This window comes from Mesoplodon bidens (assembly GCF_964165515.1).
Source record: "Mesoplodon bidens genome assembly, chromosome: 19".
In the NCBI taxonomy this organism is placed as follows: Eukaryota; Metazoa; Chordata; class Mammalia; order Artiodactyla; family Ziphiidae; genus Mesoplodon; species Mesoplodon bidens.
The window spans coordinates 3,871,511-3,892,708 of record NC_138179.1 but is presented as its reverse complement, the minus strand read 5'-3'; the positions used below and the strand labels follow the sequence as shown (position 1 = coordinate 3,892,708).

Here is a 21,198-nt window from a genome sequence, read left to right as displayed (position 1 = left end):
AAAGCTCAGAAAAATCTTCCTTAATAACATCCCAAGTCCCTTAACCCTTCTCAGGGACATTTATTAGCATTTCAGTCTTAGAAAATTAATCTGAATATATCTTTATTTCTCAATTGTTTAAGGATTCCTTTTCACTGAACACTTCATTTCTTCAGCTGGACTGAGGGTCCTATTTCCTGTCTCTCCCCATCCTACTCACCCCTGGTGGAAAGTGACCAACAGCATGGGCTGTAAACCACATACTGGTTTAAGGCAAGGTATAGCATGTATATTTACTTCTACACATCAATGGCTTAGAAATGGACAAATTAGTCCATTGTAGCAATATTTCACCTACCCGCACTGTATGTGCTTGTCCTATTCGAAAAGGATTTGCCAGTTTCACTTGAATCTGAGCGCAGTGGAAAGACCCATATACCCCAACGACTTCCAGTAAACCATCATCATGCCTAAAATTGGACAAAGGAAATATGGATTATGTGATGCAATAAAATAAAATCAGCCCCAATAGGACAATTACTTTTTAACACAGGTGGACCAACAACTTATTAAGTATTGATATTAACAAGGTATACAATAAAGAAAATCTGTGGGAAAAATGTTAAAAGTCTACAAAGAACAACAGGAACCAGTGACATAGAAAACCGCTTGCAAACGTACATACCTGGCGAGAGGGTAAGTCTCGTCTCCCATCCCTTCCCACAGTCTGCAGCCACCGCCCCAGTAGCCAATGTTCAGGACGATGATACCTTCCAAATCCGGCAGCTCTACTCGCTCCCCATCCAGCTCTAGCTTTAAAGAGATACAAGGAGTAAGTGACTTCAGGGCACACTACTTCCAGACATAGTCACTCAGAATTCCCATCCATTTTCATATACGTAAGATGTGACGGCTGGTAGGAAGACTGCTTCCTACTCCTCACTCCAGGTAATCTGGCCTTTCTCACCCGTTCAGTGTTTACTGTAATAAATGAATTATAACAAATGAAAAATTTAAAAAACCAAGGTCATCAAAGAAACCCTTTTTTGTTGAATCCCCTTATATTTTCAGGTTTTATCTAACTTGCTGTTTTAATAGCACCTCACACTGTTGACCCCTTCCTCTTTTCCTGAATTATTCTCCTCCTTTGCTTTCTGGGAACCAGACTACTTCTCTGGATGTTCCCCCTCAATCACTACTCTCAACTTCACGTTGAAGGCATTCCACATAGCTATGTACTGGGCTCCTTTCTTTTCTCTACACACTCTGGATTGAAATCCGAACCACTTCTGTCTTGCTAATTGCCACCTCTGTGCTGATGGCTCTATTTTGCTTGTCCAGGAAAGTGAACTGGGCTAGATCTATATATCTAACTGCCCACAAAACACTGCCAACTGACTGTGGCACCTAAAACTCCCATGCACAAAACTGAGTTAAGCATCTTCTCTGCAATCTACTTTCCCAAGAAAGAGTAGCACCCCCTGCCCCCAACGCCGCAGCCTAACCAGAAACCTGGGAATTATCTTTGACTTCTGGGCCTTTACCCTCCGTACCAATTAATCACTAAAAACAACTGACGCTGCTTCTTCTAAGTATCCCTCCTTCTCCAACATTCTTGACAGTACCCTAGTCCAGCAGCCCATCATTTCTCTAGCTTTACTCTCCTCTTATTCATCTCTCAAAGATTGGTTAGATTGACACTTATCCCCTTATTACATCTTTTCAATGGCTTGACTCAGTGCTCACGATGAAATCCAGCGCTCACGATGAAATCCAAGTTCCTTAACAAGTCACAAGTTCCTCTGTGATCTGGGCCTCTGTCCATCTCTCCAGCCTCAGCTCTTACCCCTTTCTCTCCCGCAAGCTATGGTCCAGCTTGAACACACTCAAATATGTCACGTTCTCTCTTGTCTCTGGGCCTCGGCACATGCTGTTCTAAGCCTAGAATGATTTTCACCTCTCTTCACTTAGCTAAGTTTTATTTAATTTGCAGACTGCAGCTTGTCACTTCTTCCAGAAAACTTCCTTGTCAGTCACTTTCCCTAGACAGTTTCCAGTCCCTGGGTTATGTACTGCTCTTATCTATTCCTCTAAGACTGCATATGTTCCTTATCAGATCACTTCTCATGCCATATTGCAATATGATTTAAATGTCTTTCTTCTCTCCAGACTGTAAACTTAGTGAGACCAAGGGATTTATCACTGTACAGCTAGTACCTAGAACAGTGCCTGGCATTTTGTAGGTGGTTTCACAAATAATTTTTGTATAAATAAACTATTAGACCAAAAAAAAAAAAAAAGTGCTACCTTGTATGCTTCACTCTACCCCTGCTATCAAAGCCCAGGAAAAAGGAAACATGATACAGCAGAAGGAAACATTTTTTATGGCAACCCTCGCCATTCCTCCTGGGACGTGAGCTCAGCATCTACCTCACCGCAGCAGCTTTCCTTGGTGAGTATATCGTCAGGCTCCTCCCTCTTGGCTCATTTTTCACTCTTTCCCTAAGTTGTTTGTTGTTTGGCTCTTCCCTTCTTACTGTTTTTTTTTTTTTGGCTGAGCTATGGTATGTGAGATCTTGGTTCCCCAACCAGGGATCAAACTCACGCCCACTGCAGTGGAAGTGTGGAGTCTTAACCACTGGACTGCGGAGGAAGTCCCCTTTTTTACTTATTTTAGTAGTTCTAGGTTTCTCTGTATTAATGTCTTTGCCATTGCTATTAACCATTACAGATTCTTTTCTGAAGCAAGCAAGGAATACATATAAAACTTTGCCATATCGTGATGTCAGGAGTGCTGTAGCAATAAGCAATCATGAATATCCTATCTTTATTGCTCATACATTTCTATTTTGCTTTAGTATGTAAAAGAGATACATCACAACCACAATAGGAGTTAAACTTTGGGCTTAAACTTCCTCTGAGAGTATATGATGAGTTAGGCACTGTGTCAGAGAACTCACATGGACGCTGTTCAGAGTCTGTCTATGTAACGGACTCTGGAGTTACATAATCCCGGGTTCAAATCCTGGTTACCTATATCCTTGGGCACTTTGTGAATGTGGGCAAGTTATTTAATTTCAAATAGTTTTCTGCGAGATGGGAATATAATTGTACCTGCCTTACAGGTTGTAGTGAGAATTCAGTGGGAAAATGTGTATAAATCACTCAGTAAAGTGTCTGGTACACAATCAATACTCCCTATGTGTTAGCAAAATATGTTAGTAGAAAATTCAGCATTTTCGTTAAAAAAAAAGTTCATAATCCAGAGACCACCTAAAAGTTTAAAAGCTTACCTCAACTTTTTTATTCAAATCTTTACATTCTTGCACTAAACAGTCTTTGGTTCCATAAAATAAGTAAACAGCCTATGAGAAATGGACAGAAAATATGATATTAAAGCAACCTAACAGGCCCTGTAAGCAAGAAAAAGACACTGAACGAAAGCTCCCTGATGTGATGCTTGAGTCATGTATCCAGAGAGTGGACTAGACACAGATGGCACAGGGGGCACCATTACTTCTGAGTTTAATTAGCCCGTTTTTTCAGGGGAACGTAGCAGGGGGTGGTTTGTGCTTAAATGCTGCTTTCTCCCAGTTTATCCAAAAAGGTACACCTTATAAAGCAACACTGTGTTAAAACTAGAAAATTCCACCTTTTCCTAGTACTTCAGATTACTTAATGAAAGTAACACAGGTAAATCTAGCAAACATTTTATAATCACTTTTGAATACGGGAAGGTTGACGGAAGCACTGAGATGTTAATTAGCAACTGTATAAACAGCAATTCTTACTGACTTAGTAACTATATTAATAAAAGAGAGCTATTTGTAAAACGGAACCAGGAACAAAATTGTTTTGCATCTATTTTTTGCATCCTATTGCTCAATCGCCAAAAGTCATTAAAAAAATTCGAAGACAAAATTTGAACCAAAGGAATCAACTGTACTAGAAACCAGAGATGATCTCAGTTAAAAGTGTGGTAAACAGGGCTTCCCTGGTGGCGCAGTGGTTGAGAGTCCGCCTGCCGATGCAGGGGACACGGGTTTGTACCCCGGTCCGGGAAGATCCCACATCCCGCGAAGCGGCTGGGCCCGTGAGCCATGGCCGCTGAGCCTGTGCGTCCGGAGCCTGTGCTCCGCTGTGGCCCGCGTACCGCAAAAAAAAAAAAAAAAAAAGTGTGGAAAACAAACTGCTCCTTTTCTTACCTCATCTGCCTTTTAGAGTTTTTTCAGGCCAATGGAATCTAGTTTTCCATTAATGGCTTCACCAAAAATTTATCTGGCCTGAATTTATTTCCAATTCTACTTGCCATTTAAGTAAGATAAGCTCTCATATATTCCATTTAGTTGTCATCTAAGCGAAATACGCTATAAAACATTCCAACTCTGAGTTAAAAAAATTTTGTCATGGTTATGAAATACTTTAATAAAATACATTTAAGGATCTAATTTGACAGTCTTACATAAAACAGAACAGGTAAATGTTTCCATAAGTTAGTTCTATCTCAATCTAGTTGAAAGAGTGCTAGATATAATTGAACTCTTGATTTTTACTGTACCTTAGGTGACAAGCAGGAAAGGTTATTTTATCCAACACACCTTATTAAGAATTCTGCTAGAAAACAGAGATGGTGCCTTCTCACGATGAGCGTGAAAATTGAGGGCCATAAGAGCATCAGGTCCAACAGAAAAATAGTTGTTCATTGTGAATTCCTGTGGAAAAGGGTAAAAATAAGCAACAGATTATGCTTCCATCCAAGCCTGTTATACAATAAATATGTAAATCTTAGTCTTTGTGTTCTTTATGAAAATTAAGTACTTTCTACATTCACTTTTTGCGTAGAGTTATTTTATGCTATCCAGTGAAGTTTCCAGAGGTAAAGCTTCAGTTCAAAGGCTGATCCTAGAAGATATACATTTCACTTTCCATTTCTGGTTAATAGGCTACATTTAAACGGCTCTACTTTGCACCCAGGCTTTCCACTCCTGTGTTCCCATTACTTTGCTTTTTACTTCCATTGCAACTCTCAGGCTCTCAGCTTTTTCAGTCTCAGTCAGGCTATTGGTCCCCGCTTAACTTTACTTCCCAATCCAGCCTGGATTCCCTCAACCTAGCTGCACTTAATCTTCTTCCTGAGCAATAAGCTTGCATTTCTGACTTCTTGTTCAGCGAGCCACAGACTCAAGGGTGACATGCCCAAAGTCTTAACGCATTTTCTTCCTATTCAAACCTGAAACTCTATTTTTCTTATCTTGGTTAATGACACTTCTATACATCCCGTCATAAAAACTAGAAATCTGGTAGTAATGTTTTTTCTTGCTTCCCCTAATACCAATCAGCTGCCAAGTCTTTTTTTTTTTTTCCAGGGTATCAGTTTCGTTTTATTTATTTATTTATTTTTAACATCTTTATTGGAGTATAATTGCTTTACAATGGTGTGTTAGTTTCTGCTTTATAACAAAGTGAATCAGTTATACATGTACATATGTTCCCGTATCTCTTCCCTCTTGTGTCTCCCTCCCTCCCACCCTCCCAACTGCCAAGTCTTGATCAATTCCACCTCTAAAACGTCTCTGAATTGTCCTCATCCTAAGATTCCCTTTTTTTGGGTCATAGTGCAGGTTTCTAAGCTATTTTCACACTATCTCCAGAGTATCTTTTTAAAAATACAGATCTGCTATCTCTGTATTATTTGCTATTTACTAACCATGATGTGCACCCTCTCGTCTCTATTTCCTCCACCTGGGAAGCCTTTTGCTCCTTTCTCTGTTGATCTAAATTGTATTTACATTTTAAGGACCAACTCCCAGGTCACTTCCCCTAAAATATTTCCAGCCTGATCTACGAGGGTGGAACCAGGCACACCCCCAGCCTATTTCACAAGCAGCTCCCTAGAGATAAGGACCTGTCGCTGTGTCCCACCACAGCACCACAATGGAAGCACTCCATCATGCTTGTTGAGACCACTCGAAACTGCAGCCCTAAAAACATACCTTGAGTTTTCTTAAGTTGTAGTATCCTTTATTTGTTACTTGAACTTTCCATCTAAAAAACAGAAGTTAAAAAAAGAATCAGTAATTATTACCAAATTAACTGCCAATTAACTATAACTATTACCAATCAACTCTGGATGCCTGGTAGATGAGGTTCTTCTATTAAAATAGCATTTGGAGAAATAAGCACATTTAAGTGAGTATGTAAGTTTTGAAATGAGTACTCAGCCTAATTTATGACTTCAGTCCTTACGTAACAACAAAATACACAGCAGCAAAATAAAACATCAGTATCCATGTATAAGTACAACTAACATAGCTTTTTACATTTAAATTACATTTAACTTTATAACTATACAAGTCTTCATTTATAATCCAAACAATATTCCCAAAGCTCAAGAAATCTACTTTTGGGGGAAGTATAACTTACCTATCTAGTTTACCTCCATCTGCTTCCATCACGTTTCTTAAGACTTGTGCGACTGGGATTTCTCCCGCATAGCCCGCACCCCAACCCAAGGTATTAGATAGATCGTTGCCTGTTCCCAGAGGCAAGACCGCAACTTGTGGAATGTATTTCTCTTGTCCCTACAACATAGAAGATATATTTTTGATTTTTCTCTTCAGACTATTTGTAGGGTAATAGTATTTGGTAAAATTTAAAGCCAAGGCAATAAAGATACAAACATAATAATAACTGCTCAATAACAATATTTAAAATTGGCAATGTCTTCTAATACTCATCTGCATAATAAAAAATATAAGCACAAATACTGTATAGTTATCTTAGAAGTGCTTCTGTGAAAGGCAAGTAGGTCTTAAAGGTGGATACCTTAATCTTCATTTCATCAACTGCATCCAGGACCCAGCCCACAGTCCCATCCCCTCCACAAACAAGGACTCGAGCTGAATAACAGGGAAGAAGAGTACAAAGTTGCAGGGCTTTGACAGGGGGAGTTTTAGTAACATCAAAAACCTAGACGCGAAAGAAAAGGAAAAAATTATTTTATCCAACACTGTCATCCATCTGTGAGGATAATTTCCTTCTAGATGAGTACATAGATATGCTTAAATAACAATACTGGCTACGATGCGTTTATCTTTCACAATATGCCAGGCACTATGCCAGACTATATTCACTGTGGATCATCCCAATGCTGACCCTACAAAGCACGAGTAAACCTCATTCTACTGACCAGGAAATGGAGGCACAGGAAGGTTAAATGACTTGCCTATGCTTCCTCTGATAATTAGGTGCTGACATACAAATTCAATCCTGTAGTTTATCCACTATACAGTACTGCCTCTTTGCTGTTCACATAAAACCAGGCTGTGCTAAGTTCACCTTTAACTAGTGCTTCATATTTTATACTGGATTTAAAAACTCCATTACTACTGCAAGTTAGTACCAATTTCTGGAAAACAATTCTGCAATATGCATAAAATGACATAAAGGTGAAAGGATCCTTGATACCTATAATTCTGTAAATGATCTAGGAAAATATTTCAAAAGACGAAAATGCCCTGTGTGTAAAGATATTTAGTGTGGCATTATTTATAATTGCACAACCTTAGAGAGAAACTTGACCTCCAACAGCAGGAGACTGGATAAATATGGATATATCCATTTGATGATTTCTTAGTCATTTCATACATAATTATGAGGACTATGTTGCAACACAGAAAAATATACTTTTAGGTAAAGAAAACAGAACGTAAACTTGCACCTAGATTATTGTTACAGAAATGCTAATATGTAAATGCACAGACAATTCATGGAAAGAACATGGACGAATGAAAACAACTGATGTATTTGTGTGGAGATAATGCAGGTGATTTTTCTTTTTTTCTTTTCTTTTTTTTTTTTTTCCGGTACGCGGGCCTCTCATTGTTGTGGCCTCTCCCGTTGCGGAGCACAGGCTCCGGACGCGCAGGCTCAGCGGCCATGGCTCACGGGCCCAGCCACTCCGCGGCACGTGGGATCTTCCGGGACCGGAGCACGAACCCGTGTCCCCTGCATCGGCAGGCGGACTCTCAACCACTGTGCCACCAGGGAAGCCCCTCCTTTTTTTTTTTTTTTTTTTGCGGTACGCGGGCCTCTCACTGCCGTGGCCTCTCCCGTTGCGGAGCACAGGCTCCGGACGCGCAGGCTCAGCAGCCACGGCTCACGGGCCTAGCCGCCCCGCGGCATGTGGGATCTTCCCGGACCGGGGCACGAACCCGTGTCCCCTGCATCGGCAGGCGGACTCTCAACCACTGCGCCACCAGGGAAGCCCAAGCCCCTCCTTTTATTTTAAAATTTTATTCATTTATTTATTTTGGCTCCACCACGTGACTTGCAGGATCTTAGTTCCCTGAACAGGGATTGAACCCCAGGCCACAGCAGTGAAAGTGCCAAGTTCTAACCACTGGACAGCCAGGGAACTCCCCTTTCTCTTTCCTTTTAAGATTATTTTTATATTTCCTTAAGTTGTGCAATGTTGAAAGGGAAACTTACAAAGTAGAAAGAAAAGTCATTGCATTTATGATTGTTGCACAATGAGTTGTTTAGTTTTTCAAAATAGAAGCTGCTAGAATGTCAGCTCAGTCTTAATGGTCTGAGTCTTTTATTCGTACATTTAAAAATGTCGGTGTGCGATTACTCCCAATTCCCAGCAATCACTGTTTTACTCTGTTTCTATAGATTTACCCTTTCTGAACATGTCATATAAATGGAATCACACAATATGGGTCCCCTGCACTGGGCTTCTTGCGCTCAGCATGTTTTTGAGGTTCATTTACTGTAGTATGTACGTATGTATCAGTAGTTCCTTTTTATCACTGAATATTCCATTCATATGGGTATATCACATTTTGTTTTATCCAGCCACCGACTGATGGACAGTGGGATATTTTCACTTTTTGGCTATTATGAATAATGCTGCTATGAACATTTGCATAAAAGTGTTTGTGGGATATATGTTTTTGTTTCCCTTGGGTAGATTCCTAGAAGTTCTAGGGGGTACGGTAAATTTATGTTTGACTTTTTTGTTTTAAAGAAATATCTATTTATTTATTTGGCCGCGCTGGGTCTTAGCTGTGGCACGCGGGACCTTCGTTGCCACATGCAGGATCTTCATTGCGGCGTTGTTGGATCTTGAGTTGCGGTGTGTGGGATCTTTCAGCTGTGGCATGTGGGACCTAGTTCCCTGACCAGGGATCGAACCTGGGCCCCCTGACTGGGAGCATGGAGCCTTAGCCACTGGACCACCAGGGAAGTCCCTGTTTGACTTTTTAAGAAATTGTCCAAGTGTTTTCTAAAGTTGCTGCAGCATTTTACATCCCCACCATGAGAACCCCTCTTTCTCCACATATTTGAATGGCTCAGTACTTTCATAATTATTATTCTTCCCTACAATCAGATGATTACCGGTTTCAAGCATTAACAACCATTACAATTTAGGGAAAATGTAAAACTAAAAATGAAAAGATTAATACAGAAAGGAAGGTTTTCTCTTTGGTTACCTGTACGGGATTTAGGAGGATCCTGAATTCTCCCAGCAGTCCTTCTCCCATATTAGTTCCACTACGAGAGTTGGCCAGGATTATTAATGGAGTCCACTGCTGTCCATGCTTAGGCGCTAGCTAAAAAAATTAATGTGAGTGAAAAGACCTTAATATCTCAAAGATGGTGAGCAATAAGTTTTTCATTTCTTAGTAACAACCGTGCTGTACATTTGCTGAGAGAACAACAACTATCCCAATCGATACAATATAAAAATCAAAGAATTCTAAGAATGGAAAAGTTCCTTAGAAATGAACTAATTTCTGCTTAATATATAATTCTCTTCTACATTATTCTAGATAAGTCTTCCAGTATATACTTGGATACTCATGTAAGAAGGAACTCACTAACAAGGCGGCCCATTCCACTGCTAAATCAAATTATTAGAAAGTTCTGACTTAAATTGAGTTAAAAATCTGTCTTTCAATAACTTTCATTGCTCTACTTTTGATTCCTGAGGCAAGGAATAATTTCATTTGTTCTTCCATACAACTGTTGTGTTCAAACACCTGAAGCATTATATCGTTTATTAGTCTTGTCTCCCAGGCAACACGTTTCAACCCTTCATAGAATGGACACTGATTTTCTCTGCTCTCTTAACGCTGTCCTTTTCTGGATGAATTCTAATTTTCAAGCTTTTTTTTTAATGGGGTATTCAGAAATAGATTCAAGAATCCAGAACTGTACAAAGCCCAAAGTCAAATGAAATTAATGTTTCTCCAATCTAGCCACTTCTTTCCTCTCCCCTTCTCCTTGAGGATATAACATTAATGAAGATGTTCCACGGTTTTACTGAATGATTCCCATCCCCTATGATCTCAGACTGAATTCAGATACATAAGGGTTGTCCATTTAAAAAAAAAGTATCACAACAACATTAAACATGTTTTCAAATTTTAACAGCCCTCTTTCTTTTGCAGGAATATTGACAAAGATGACATTTAAGATATAAAATCCGAACTTGGAAAAAACACAATTTAGTTTTAGAATGAAATAGTTTAACTACTTTGGGACATTCAAGTAGGAAATAAATGCAGATTTTACAGTTTTTCCTTCAGAGCTACATGAAGACTGAAAGATGTTTGTACCAATTATCATACACATACATACTGCCAAGTATTGTCAACAGCTTTAATGCTCACCATTATCTGTGGGAGCATCTAACGTGCAACATAAACTTATCTCCAGGCACCCTACGTGAGGTTCCAAACGAAAAAATTCTTTTAGAACAACGTGTGAGGAAAATCTGTTTTCTTTTCACTGACAATAATCATGAATCCCAAATCCAGCTGTTCATCAGACTCATCTGAGGACTCTAAAAAAATACAGATTCCTGGGACTTACCCTAGATCTACTAAATCAAACATGGTGATGGAGGTGGGCTCAGAAGTCTGTATTTTTAAAAAGCTCCTCAAGTGATTTGGACTCAGTGATTTAGGAACCACTAATATAACATATTCCAATTTCCTTTTAGACCTGAAAGAACTCAAGTGCCAAAATTTGTGGCACATCTTTAGAAAGTGGGTAGGGTATTATGGCTTACCATAATGATTCTTCTCACACACACAGTTGTGTTTCATACACTGACATAAGTAACTTTTTGGAAGTCAGTTACATAAGGAAAAGTAAACTCTGATTACCATTGCATAATCTGTTTTTTTGTCTTTACGCATCTGATTAATGGAGGTTAAATAACTTGGTGGAATGATGAGGTTTTTGAATTCTCCAAAATCACACTGTTCATTCTTTAAGCTATTTTTCATACAGTCATCATGTACTGTTTTCTGACACCAAATGCACCTGAGGGGAGAAAAAAACAAAGACAATAATTAACTTTAAACCACAACCTTACTCATCTGCAAACCAGCCATTTTTGTCAAAAAAAACTGAAATAGTCATTTCATCACCAATGAAAAAATCTGGCAAATTAAAAATTTACAATTGTATCTGCACAGTGAAAATAGAGCAATAAACTTTTTTTTTTAATGCCCCTTTTTTTGGGGGGGGGGGCATGTGGCATGTGGGATCTTAGTTCCCTGACCAGGGATCAAAACCGTGCCCCCTGCAGTAGAAGTGCAGAGTCCTAACCACTGGACCACCAGGGAAGTCCCTAGAACAATAAACTTTGAGCATACTTGACTGTTTAATCTAACAGTGGTTCTTAAAGTGCGGTCTGGGGAAGATCCTTTCAGGGTGTCTCTGAGGTTAAAATCATGTTAATAACAATATGTTATTTCACCTTCATTCTATCCAAAGTATAGAGTGGAGTTTTCCGGAAGCTATATGATGTGTGCTAAATCAACAGACTGAATGCAGAAGCAGATAGGAGGTGCTAGCTGACTTACGCACCAGAGAAATGTACCAAAAAAGTAAAGCGATGCCAACCTTCTCACTAAATTGTCACAAAAATATTTTGTTACCATTACTGTTATTTTTAAAATGAATATTTAAACAATTTCTCAGTTTCAATTTACAACGTGGTAGATATAACCCACATAAACAAAGCTGGTCTAGAACAATGGTTTTGTGTACCATCAATTTGTGCTTTGGCTGGAATAGGTTCCTGAGGCCTGAAGGCCTTCAGCTTAAATGCCCCACTGGCCTGGGTCCTTAAAAGAGTTCCTCAGGGTCCAGTCTGAAAACCTCCTGACTTATAACCATCTGTGAACACTTTAGCAAATATAATAAAAGAGTCAACTTCTTATTGGCAGTTAATATGAAACTGATCTATATGTTCGCACCTGAAGTACAGACAGATATTTATGTTCAAATTTGCCTCTACGTTTGAATGCATGCATGAAACAAGCAGAGAATAGTGCTGGCAAAGGCCCTGGGTTTCTATTATTAATCTACTAAGTATTTAATCCACTCACAGATAAGGCAAATCTGACTGTACAGACAAAAACAGGTCAACAGAAAACAATGGTTATAATTAAATAAATACATTTAAAAAAGAGGATAAAAACTCTTTCACCCCAAGGTCAACTCTCTTGGACCTCTATTTTAAAGTTTTTTTTCAGCTGGATGTTCAGTTTTATCAAGTAATTACTGCTATTAACTCAAGAATCCTATTTACTGCTGAAATTACAATTATCTGCAGGATCTGTTAAAGGGAAAACTGTAAATTAACTTGCATGATAACCCTGTTAACACTTGCTTTCAACCTAAGCTTGAGAAACGATGATAGACTGCTCATGCAGCCAAAGTATACCACCTCCACCTACTGCTCTACTGTTAACTTTAAACTAGTATATTATTATTATTATTATTATTATTTTAATTAAACTAGTATATTATTACTGAAAATAACCTGAAAGGAAACCCACTGAATTATTTCACAGTGGTTTCCTCTGGGAAGAAAAATGGGACCGAGGGATGAGAAGAACATTCTCTCTGTACCCTATGTTCTTTTGTATTGCTTAAGTTTCTAAACACCAGTATGTATTCATGAACTACCTGTATAAATTTTTAAAACTGTATTTTAGATGATATTGCCTTATGCTTTAGAATTTAGAGAATACAGAAAGACATAAAAGTCATCCAGAGATAGTTACTCTTAACTTTTTGATGTATTTATTCTCAGTTTTATAGTCCCTACATGTTTATTTTTCAGGTTAGGGATATGATGTATTTATATATATATATATCTGGACAGTACTTTTCTTTGGAAATTGTATCATGAATCCTGTCCTATGCCATTAAGTATTTTTTAAAAAACATGGCTTGTTAAGAATGTATTAATATTATATCACATGGATATATCATATTTATTTATGTAGGATATCAACTTTTCTGTCATAGTTATTGCAAACATTTCACTTTTCTCTTATATTTACCTTTTAATGTACTTTAGTTTATTTTTTTGCTAGACAGATCTGTATTTCCCTTTGTGGCTTATTTAAATGCTTTCATGCTCTGAAGTCCTTTACCTTTCCAAATTAGATATTCGCCTATAGCTATTCCCCCCTCACACTTCAGTTTTCATATTTATGCCTTTAATTCAGTGCTTCTTAACCTTCTGGGGCTACAGATTCCACTGAGAATCTCATCAAAGTGTCAGGCTTCCTGGAACCTTATCTATCTATGAACTAAGAACTCCTGCTTCAATCCATCTGGAGTTTATTTTGGTATAGAGTGTGATATGAAGAGTCAACTTTTATTTCCTCAAAGAGCACTTGTCCTAGCACGATTTATAAAGTAATCTTTTCTATCGCACTGATTTGTGACACCTTTATCATTTAGTAAGTTCTTATAAATTTCAGAAAAGACTCTTTTTTTGCAGTATGCGGGCCTCTCACTGTTGTGGCCTCTCCCGTTGCGGAGCACAGGCTCCGGACGCGCAGGCTCGGCGGCCATGGCTCACGGGCCTAGCCGTTCATCCCGGACCGGGGCACGAACCCGTGTACCCCGCGTCGGCAGGTAGACTCTCAACCACTCCGCCACCAGGGAAGCCCCAGAAAAGACTCTTTTAACCAAGGTGATGGCTATTATCAGCCTTTGCTCTGTAAAAGTAAAGCCAAAATACTTACTCCTTATTCAGCTTTATATTTTTCCTGAGAAATACCACAATCAAAATCGAGACCTGTTCTCGTTACATATTTTGTAATTGGTATTTTATTTGACCTAGATTTCAAACCTGATGGGAAAATAAGACATTACTAATAATATCTTGATACTTTAGTTTTAGCAGTCATGTCTTTGATTGTTTATGATCTTTATTCTTTCCCCAACTTTTTATTTTGAAAAATTTTAAACCTACACAGAAGTCAAAAGAATAGCAAAATGAATACCCTTAAACCAACCCTTAACTCTGATTCTTAAGTAACATTTTCTTCCACATTTTCTTTCTCTCTTTCAAAATAAACTCATATTTTGCTGAATCATTTGAAAGTAAATTATGGACATTATGAGATTTCACCTTTCAATACTGCAGCAAGTATTTCCCAAAAAAAATGACAGTCTCCTTGCTTTTATATACACACACACACACACACACACACACACACACACACACACACACACATATATTTAATTTTTATTGGAGTATAGTTTACAATGTTGTGTTAGTTTCAGGTGTACAGCAAAGTGAATCAGTTATACATATATCCATACTTTTTAAGATTCTTTTCCCATATAGGCCATTACAGAGTAGTACTGAGTAGAGTTCCCTGTGCTATACAGTAGGTCCTTATTAGTTCCTTGCTTTTTTAAGTGTTTTTGCATTAAAAAAATTTTTTTTACAGGAACACAGGTAAGCCCACCACCTATATTCCAGCATTAATATATTAACTGTAATTGTTCTGTTTCATTTCTATCTATCCATTAATCTATCTTATTTTTGGTGCATTAAAAATAAATCACAGACATTAGAATATCTCCTAAACACCTCGGCAAGCAGGCATATCATTACCTTGAGTTCAGTATTTGTTTATAGGTTTTTTTCTTTCAATGTAAAATTTATATATGATGGGGCTTCCCTGGTGGCGCAGTGGTTGAGAGTCCGCCTGCCGATGCAGGGGATGTGGGTTCGTGCCCTGGTCCGGGAAGGTCCCACATGCGGCGGAGCGGCTGGGCCCGTGAGCCATGGCCGCTGAGCCTGCACGTCTGGAGCCTGTGCTCCGCAACGGGAAAGACCACAACAGTGAGAGGCCTGCGTACCACAAAAAAAAAAAAAAAAAAAAAAAAAAAAAAAAAATTTATATATGATGAAATGTACAAATATGTACATCTGCTGAGTTTTGACAAGTAAACATAATTATGTAACTTATCCTTATGAAGACACAGAACATTACCCTATGTGCCATTCTTGTGCAGGAGTATGACTGTTTTATTAAAAAAAAGTTTTCTCTAAAGTTACCTGTTCACAATAGCTCTCTTCTTTAGTATGCTGGAAGAGGCAACAGAATTATATATGAAGCTGAGATGGTCATCTATGAAATTCACACTAGAATGGGGCTGGCAAACTACAAATACATCTGCCTCCTAATTTTGTGAATAGGTTTTATTGGAATATAGCTACGCTATTCATTTATGTACTGTCTGTTGCTAGTTTTGTACTATGATGGACGGTAGAGTGAAGTAATTATAGCAGACCACATGGTCTGCAAAGCCTGAAATACTTAGTTTTGGCTCCTTACAGAAAAAGGATGCTCACCTCTGCTCCAGAAGATAATGTGGTATCCTTTCATTGTTTCAGATAATTAATGAAATGAATAAACATTAGAACCCAGAATCATAAAGTTTAAGACCAAAGCCTAGAGTAAAGCTGCCAATGTAATTACCTTCCAAGAGTCAGAAGCTTGTTTTATTAATCACTGCGTGTGTGTGTGTGTGTGTGTGTGTGTGTGTGTGTGTGTGGAGGGGGGTGTAATGAAGAAAAGGCCTTATAAATTAAAGTTTTTTTATAAATAAAAAAGTGTTTTATAAAGGTTTTTATAAGTAAAAATACAATATAAACCAAAAAGTTTTCTTAATGAGAGACAGAACACTATAAGGAACAAAGGTTTATTCAATAAACATAACGAATACTTAAAAATAGAACTTAATTTCCTATTTTCGGCAGAAGAGAGGTTAGAAGAGACAAAAGAAGTGTGGGGAGCAGTGATAAGATGACACTAGGTGCAGACATACTCTGCCGTGGTAGAGGCAGGAAAACACAGAAAAGAAAGAAGCCTACAGGGAAAACAGGATCCAGCGCAGTGCCTGGCACACAATATACGCTTAATATGTGAAAACTAAATAATGACAGTGAGTATAAATTAGAAGTCCTTTGTCACTTATTCTCGTAGCCTTTAAAATCAGTGACCGCCTGTCATATGGCCCCTTCAAAATGCTACCTTGTTGAACAGTCTTCATAGTTCACTTGAACTCTTAGACTTCCCAAGAATGTGATGCAGACACAGAAGGAGCCCTCCCCAGGGCTGGATAAAATCCAGAGAGGGACAGTCTGGTCTGGGTTTAAAGGTTGTATATATTTATTCTGTTCCTTTTTCCAAAATATCTCATTCCTACAGAAGGTCACAGCAGACTGTAATCCTGCATAAAATTATCTGCTAAAATAAATCAGAATATTGCAAAATACATACTACTTCAGGACACTGTGCTCTCTTCTCCTGGGAAAAATAAACACTTCCTAAATTATACAGGAACCATTTTTATCATGGGTGAGGAGTTCCAGCATGCTGGGAACAGACTGCTCAGTAACCAGTAAGAACAAGCTAAGGCAGAAAAGGAGACCTGTCACTCACTGCCATGTTCACTGTGCTCAAAGGAGGGAACACAAACTTAAGGACAGAGGCTCATGTTTAAGAAGTACATAAATATAGCAGCGGTTCTTAAACTTTAGAATTATCTGCAGGGCCTGTTAGGCAAAGACTGTTGGTTGCCAGCCCAAGTTTCTGATTCAGTGTGTCTGGGCTGGGGCTAACACTGCCAGGAAAAATAGAAGATGCTCAGTTAAATGTGAATTACAGATAAACAACAAATAATTTATGGTCTAAGTATGTCTCAAATATTGCAAACATTTTATTTTGTATTAAATACAAATATTTTATTTTAATTTTGTGTGCTAAATCTAAATCTGTGTTAGAATTTGCATTTGTAACAAGTTTCCAAGTGATACTGATGCTGCTCGTCTGGGGACCTTACTCTGAGAACTACTGAGATAAGGATGTGATGTCATCATTAAGAAGGAAAAATTGGGGGCAGGGGTGAGTAGATTAGGGAAGTGTTCTTGGAGTAAAGGGCACAAGATGAGTCATTAGGACGCCTAGAGTCATTAGGTTGCCTAGATTAGGGAAGTGTTCCTGGAGTAAAGGGCACAAGATGAGTCATTAGGATGCCTAGAGGGACTTCCCTGGTGGTCCAGTGGTTAAGACTCTGCACTCCCAATGCAGGGGGCCAGGGTTCGACCCCTGGTCAGGGAACTAGATCCTGCATGCCGCAACTAAAAGATCCCGCATGCTGCAACTAAGACACGGCGCAGCCAAATAAAGTAAAGTGAAAAAAAAAAATCTTTAAAGGATGCCTAGAAGCGAGCCAGGAGAAGGATACTTGAGCCTTGAGGAAAAAGAGGGTAGTATGAAAAGGGTATTTAAAGGAAACCACAACCAGCTTGATGTTGCTGGTGCATAAAGTTTAATGCAGATGGTGGTAGATAAGACTAGACGGGTTGCTGGTGCATAAAGTTTAATGCAGATGGTGGTAGATAAGACTAGACGGGCAGGCAGGGTCCAGAGAGCACGAGGACCTTGTATAGCACGTTAAACACTTGGAGTTAACACTGAAAGACCATCACTTTAAGTGATGGGAGTAATTGAAGGGTTTTAAACAGAGAAGAAACCCCAATCACATATGCATTTCTAGAAAGATCATTTGGTTGGAGAATCAGAGCATTATGATTATTTGTTAAGGAGTATATGAAATGCAGTTAAGATATTTATAGAAGCCATTTTAATCGAATTCTGCACAGGCACAAAGAAGGGAAGGAAATAAAACAATATTCAATTCATGCCTTCTTTCCATCTAATCCCAATTCTCCAAGACTGAAGCTTAACTAGGGAGACAATTATGACATTTTTTAAAAGACACTGGTAACCTAGCTCTCAGCGATGCCCAAAAGACATCTAAATTTGAAAGATATCAAGTAAAAATGGTTATAAATCTCTGTAGTTGTTTGAAGTATATATTTGGGTAACTTTTAAAGTCTACACCTGAAGGATAAAATTATTTAAAGTAAGATGTAAAAGTAATTGTTGATATAACAATGCTCATGCTAATTTAAAAGAGGATTTTTAAATAAAACAGACAAAATATAATCACAACAGTAACTTGCTATCTCATGCCAGCTTTCTATTTCTGTTCTTAAACATGTTTAGGGACCTTTCAACTTGTCAGAAACAACACCCATCGCAATGAAGATGTCCAGGCAGAGAAGAGGCTAGGGATTAGTATTCCTGCCCCTGTACTGGGGGTTAGAAATCCGGGGTGCCGGTTCTACTTTACCACTGAGTCAATGTCTCCGAACTATCAAATCCTCTCAAATGTAACATGAGTTAGAACAGATAATCTGCAAAGCAGCATCCCCTTTCATTGCCGACCTCTAACATGAGCAAAGGACATCTTCACCTATTTGCAAACAATACTTAAGAACACAAATGTGTTGTCCAGTGTGTGTTTAAAAGCTATTAAAATATCCTTGGATTAATCAAAGTCACTTGTCTAAGATGCTACAGGTCCTGAAAGACCATCTGGCAAAAGGAGTGTTCTTTTGGAGTGTATTTCACTATAGCACCGAATACAGATTAGAAAAGATACGTAAAGTGCTCCCCTGGAATGCCTCTTGTTTTCATTGTACATTCATAACAAACACCCAGGATGAATCAGTTTTGAGACTCTAGGGAAAAGTTAATTTGTTCATACTTCATTTTTCCTCATGCAAAATGGAGCTAAACAATAGAAACAAAAGCTAAAATATAACATACAGTGGCCATAAAATATGTGGCACTTAGAGACCTCTGGATGAAAGTTAAGAGCCAAGTTTTATTACCCAAAAGGGCAAGGTGGCTAAGGAGTGTAGGCTAGATGAATCAACGAGGCAAGTGACTATTGCAAAGCTGCCTCACTGTATATAATACCAGGGCTATTTATTAACTTGTGTCCTCTAAGTGGGCAGTTGAGGCCATTTGTGGAGATCAAAGCAGGCTGCTACGCCCACTCTTTGAAATCCCGACTCCTTCCAAGCATTGTGGGACAATCAGTACCCACAAAGGCCGTACCTGTAATCGCAGAGCTTGGGGTGACTGCCGCATTGCTGCTTGCAAACCACACAGTAACTGCACAGGGGCACGTTGCCCCGGATCCAGTGGTGGTGCATGGCGTCCAGGGCCTTGCTGTCATTCTTGAGCATGATCTCCTTGCAGTGGAAGCGCTTGTCGGCCTTCTTGAGGCAGCCCTCGTCCACGCGCAGCCCGCAGCAGTCGCAGAAGGCGCCCTGCAGGATGTGCTGCGCGCACACGCTGCAGTAGGTGGGATGGCTGAACAGGTCCGTGTCGCGCCACCCATGCTTGCTCTTGCGGAAGATGTCCCTGCGGTGCAGCTGCCGGCGCGACCGCTGGAGGCTGCACCAGAAGGTGATGACCACGGGCAGCAGCACCGAGCACAGCGTCCACAGGACCAGGTGCCAGTCCGCAAACAGGCCCTCGTAGGGCGCCGGCCGCTTCTCCCCTTCCATCTTCCCCAAGGACTATTTCTAACTAGGAGAGACACGGGCGGGTCCACCTCGGGCTCGCTGTCCCCGTCCCGCCCTCCTTCCTACCTTTTAGGGGATCCCCAAAGCGCCGTCGGCCCAGGTGGCTCTGCTCTCTCCAAGGAGGGGCACGCGCGCCATCTTCCCCGCGGCCCGACCCCAGTGCCTCCGGGTCGCCCGGCCGCGGACCTGCGGCGCCGAGGGGGCGGCGCCCAGGGCTGTCACGCTCCGTCCCCTCCCTCCTCCTCGGGCCCGGCCACCGCCTCCTCACCTCGCCCGGCACGGGGAAAGGCGCAATCACAATGTACAGGCTGCCCCCACGGAGAGGCCGGCGCGGCGCCCACTGTTCGGGCGCGACGGCGCGCGTGGGCCGCACGGAGCCGGCTAGCGCCCGTAACCGTTAGCCCACGCTAGCAAACACACGCGTCCTGCTACTCCTGGGCCCGCGCGGCCTCCCTCAGGCCCGCCCCCGCCCACCGCGCAGCCCCGCCCCTCTCGCGAGGCCTCGGGGCCAGGGCCCCGGCCCCGCCCGCCTCTCCGGCCCTACCTAGCCTGGGGCGGTGGCGCGGCTCCGGGGGCCGGGCTTCGGGCCTTCTTCCCACCCTCGCGCTGCCAGGAAGCCTGCGGGGGCGTGCGGACGCTACTGGAGCTGCCCGGGTCCACTGGAGCCGCGGGCGAGAGCGGGGCCTGCGGCTAGAGTTCGGCGGCTGGACTGAGCATGAGGTGCGACCGGGAGGCCGAGAGGCCTGGGGCGGCAGGGCCTTGGGGAGGGGGCGGAGCTTGATGGGAAGGGCGGCCCCCGTGGGCTCGGCTTAGGGAGAACAGCGGGCGGAGTAATCATTAGGTGGGGGCGTTAGAGAGGATGGCTGGTTGAGCCTTCTGCGTCTGTAATCAGCGAGAGTCCTAGCATGAACGATTTACACAGCATAAACCTTTTCTGTGACTTCCAGCCTCACTGGTGGAGGTGGGAGCTGGCGCAGTTTTGAAAGTTGTAAGGGAGAAAACTGGCAGTTTTGAGAGTGTTATGTACTGATAGAACAGGACAATCCAAATAAAAAATTGGTAGCTGTCACCTGCGCTCCCGCTAGTTACTTATTAAACAGAAAGCTGAGGGCTTACTATGTGCCAAGCACTGTGCGAAGAGCCCCAGCTCTCCCAGAGTGCCAGGACTGTTGAAACATGCCTAACAAGAAGGATTTATTAGCCCTGTTTGTAATGGCTCACTGCACCCCAGCTTCAGTCTCTGAAGTGCCCACAGATCATCTGGGTTCTGCTGATCCCTTTCTCCCCAGACCCTCACCCCTGGTAACCACTGATCCTTTTACTGTCTCCATAGGTTTACCTTTTCCAGGATGTCATATCATTGGACTCATACTGTGTGTAGCCTTTTCAGATTGGCTGTTTTCACTTAGGAATGTGCACTTAAGTTTCCTCCG

General features: G+C 40.8%; 2 protein-coding genes across 3 annotated transcripts in view; one reads left to right on the top strand and one right to left on the bottom strand.

Moving 5' to 3' along the window:
* Positions 1 to 247: 247 nt before the first annotated feature.
* DGKE (diacylglycerol kinase epsilon) lies at positions 248 to 20,377 on the bottom strand (the record flags this gene model as incomplete). Its single annotated transcript, XM_081219828.1, has 11 exons — positions 20,310 to 20,377; positions 19,293 to 19,769; positions 11,157 to 11,316; positions 9,477 to 9,596; positions 6,805 to 6,948; positions 6,403 to 6,560; positions 5,973 to 6,024; positions 4,578 to 4,691; positions 3,273 to 3,344; positions 665 to 792; positions 248 to 449 (listed from the first exon to the last, which is right to left on the bottom strand). Exons 2-11 carry the CDS (start codon positions 19,745 to 19,747, stop codon positions 248 to 250), a joined length of 1,605 nt encoding a protein of 534 aa, XP_081075954.1. The 5' UTR covers positions 19,748 to 19,769; positions 20,310 to 20,377.
* Positions 19,780 to 21,198, top strand: part of LOC308607870 (uncharacterized protein C17orf67 homolog) — a 32,500-nt gene continuing 31,081 nt past the window's right edge. The window contains exon 1 of one of the 2 annotated variants that reach the window (XM_081220225.1): positions 19,780 to 20,485. The gene's annotated coding sequence lies outside the window, so the exon portion shown is untranslated. The remainder of the gene's footprint in view (positions 20,486 to 21,198) is intronic. The other variant, XM_081220224.1, reaches the window with a different exon arrangement.